The following is a 2,579-nucleotide window of genomic DNA, read 5'->3' as shown; positions in this document are numbered from 1 at the left end:
CTGCATAAATGCTATATCTATATCTAAATATCAATATCTATAAACTCTATATTTGAAGTCATTTGAAAGCCATCCTGACAGTGAGAGTTGAATGGAAATGACACTTTTCATTTTCATGTTGTGATCAGGCCTCTAATGAAGGTCAATTCCAGAAATTCTCCACAATATTTAAATTAAGCCACTACTAAGAATTTTACTCTGATATTAAACTATTTCAGTTCTGCACACAGATTATAAAAAAAATGAAATTAAGAAATTCAGTCCCCAACTTAATAAAAGTACAGTCAAATTATTTCATTCGCTTCTCTTTATTTTAAGTGGTTTTAATGAAGCTTTTTATTATCTAAATATTTCTAAATTGTGCTTAAAATCCCCTTGTTCCAGGAAACCATCACCAAACACACTTCTCTTTGTTTATCCGTTTTTATTTAACATTTCCAAACCCCAACATAAGCAGAGATTCATCTGAAATTCCAGTCCAAAATAAGTAAATAAATATCATTTCTCATTTTTTATTTTTATTAAAAAAATAAAGAAGTGGCCGTTGTGTGCGCGGGACAGCGAGAGACACCCTGCTGGGAGGACAAGAAGGACAAGAAGGACGGAAGCTTGACTCAGATGGACGGAAGAAAACAGCAGGTGCAAAACCAAGAACAGGACTAATATATATCTGCACTATTTCAACTGAATATCCGTCTACATATTTACACTCTATCTGAAGTTTGTTCAAGTTAGGCCCAAATTCTGCAAAAATAAAAAAAATCAACTAAGAATAAAATTTAAATAATTGTTGAGATGCGCGGGCGCGTGGCTCACGTGTTCCAGTTGGAGGTCGTGTTTGAGGAGCTCAGTGAAGAAACAGCGGAGTTAATTTACCGGAAAGCACTAAGTTAGTAGCAAAAACCCCAAAAGTCCCGGTGAGGAGAACCGGCGGTGTCGAGCGGCTCCGTGCGCGCCGGATTCAGCCACGGACATAAATAAGAGAGTCTGGAAGGAAGCGTCCGGTCGGTCCGGTCGGCCCGGTCGGCCCGGTCGGTCACTTGGAGTCGCCGGCCAGCCGCGGCATGGCCACCGAGCTCATGCTGGACACGTGCGGCGGCGGCGGGACCTGGCACATGCTGCACGGGCACGGCATCCCGGTACCGACGCCCCAGTGCTGGAAGCCGCCGCCCAGCGGCCCCGCGCCCGCGCCCGGCGCCTTCAGGAGTCCGTGGTGCGGCCGGACCGACGTGACGGCGGAGATGCCCGGCGCGGAGAGCGACGCGCTGGACACGGACACGGCGGCCGGCGGGAGCAGCGGGTGGTGCACGGCCGGGTGTGACGCGTGCGAGGCGGCCGGGTGTCCCGGCACCGGGCCCGCGTGCGTCATAGTCCCGCAGGCCGCCGGGTGGAAGCCGCCGTGGTGGCCGCCGCTGCCGTAGATCTCGCTGACCAGCCGCTTCATCTCCTCCAGGGAGTTGCTCAGCATCAGGATGTAGTTTCTCGCCAGCAGCAGGGTGGCGATTTTGGAGAGTTTACGCACGGAGGGCCCGTGCGCGTAGGGCATGACCTCCCGCAGCCCGTCCATGGCCACGTTGAGGTCGTGCATCCTCTTGCGCTCGCGGCTGTTGATCTTGAGGCGGATCGCCTGCAGCTCGTTCTCCGACAGCAGCTTTCGGTCCTTCTTGGAGGCCATGCGCAGCGCGAGGGCCTCCTCCTCCGCCGCGGACAGGCCGCGCAGCAGCGGGTTGTCCGGCGGAGAGTCGCTCTGCGTGGACGACACGGCGCCCGAGAAGCCGTGCACGGACTTCTTCAGGGTGGACAGGAACAGGTCGTCCACCTCCGGAGAGGACGGCCGGCTCGAGACGCGGCTGGTGTCTGAGTCCATGGTTCTGCGCGCGCACGCACGCACGCACGCACACAGAGAGACAGAGAGAGAGAGAGAGAGAGAGAGAGCTGTTAAACTCTGCAGCTTTCATGGCACAGTCAACACTCATCTCTCATTCTTCCTGGAGAGTTCGCCACCGGAGCGGCTTTTCATGTGTTTTCAAGAAAACAAAAACTTTCCAACGAGCTTTTTGCGCGCGCGAGCGCGGCTTTGTGAACCGTGTCAGCTGGCACGAATTGTACAAACAAGCAATAAAACACCTACCGGAAGGGTTTCCAGGCGAGACGGTGAGAAAACCTAAACGTCCAGTCCACTTGTTACTCCAGAGCGCACCTGACAGCCCATTTGGCACGCCTGCGCGCGGCCGCGGGGTTTTATAGCGCGCCGGAGCGCACAGAGGCCGGGTCACCGGGACAACGCAGAGTCTGTCCCGGCCGCTCCCCGCGACCAATCAGCTCGGTGCAGGGAGGAGGCAGGCCGGGGGTGGGGGTGGGGTGGGGGTGGGGGGGGGGTGGGGGGGGGGGGGGGGGGGGGGCTCCTCCTGCCTGATGTAATTACAACACACAGCATCACCATCAAGTGAAATCAGACACACTCCCTCACACATATGGCGGGTTCAGACCCAAATGTTTCCCCTGCGCGCGGATGGATGGATTCTTCCTCCAATCTGTGATAAAGTCACACTTCGACTTTTATTCTGTCGACTTGCGCC

At 54.3% G+C, this 2,579-nt stretch overlaps 1 protein-coding gene across 1 annotated transcript; it reads right to left on the bottom strand.

The window, feature by feature from the left end:
- Positions 1-1,034: 1,034 nt before the first annotated feature.
- olig2 (oligodendrocyte lineage transcription factor 2) lies at positions 1,035-2,199 on the bottom strand. The gene is made up of 2 exons (XM_030112753.1): positions 2,130-2,199; positions 1,035-1,886 (listed from the first exon to the last, which is right to left on the bottom strand). The coding sequence occupies exon 2, from the start codon at positions 1,865-1,867 to the stop codon at positions 1,037-1,039; it is 831 nt and encodes a 276-aa protein (XP_029968613.1). The 5' UTR covers positions 1,868-1,886; positions 2,130-2,199; the 3' UTR covers positions 1,035-1,036.
- Positions 2,200-2,579: the final 380 nt, after the last annotated feature.

The sequence above is a fragment of the Salarias fasciatus genome, chromosome 16 (genome assembly GCF_902148845.1).
Source record: "Salarias fasciatus chromosome 16, fSalaFa1.1, whole genome shotgun sequence".
Taxonomy (NCBI): domain Eukaryota; kingdom Metazoa; phylum Chordata; class Actinopteri; order Blenniiformes; family Blenniidae; genus Salarias; species Salarias fasciatus.
The sequence above is the reverse complement of the archived record's forward strand: the minus strand, read 5'-3'. Positions and strand labels throughout refer to the sequence as shown.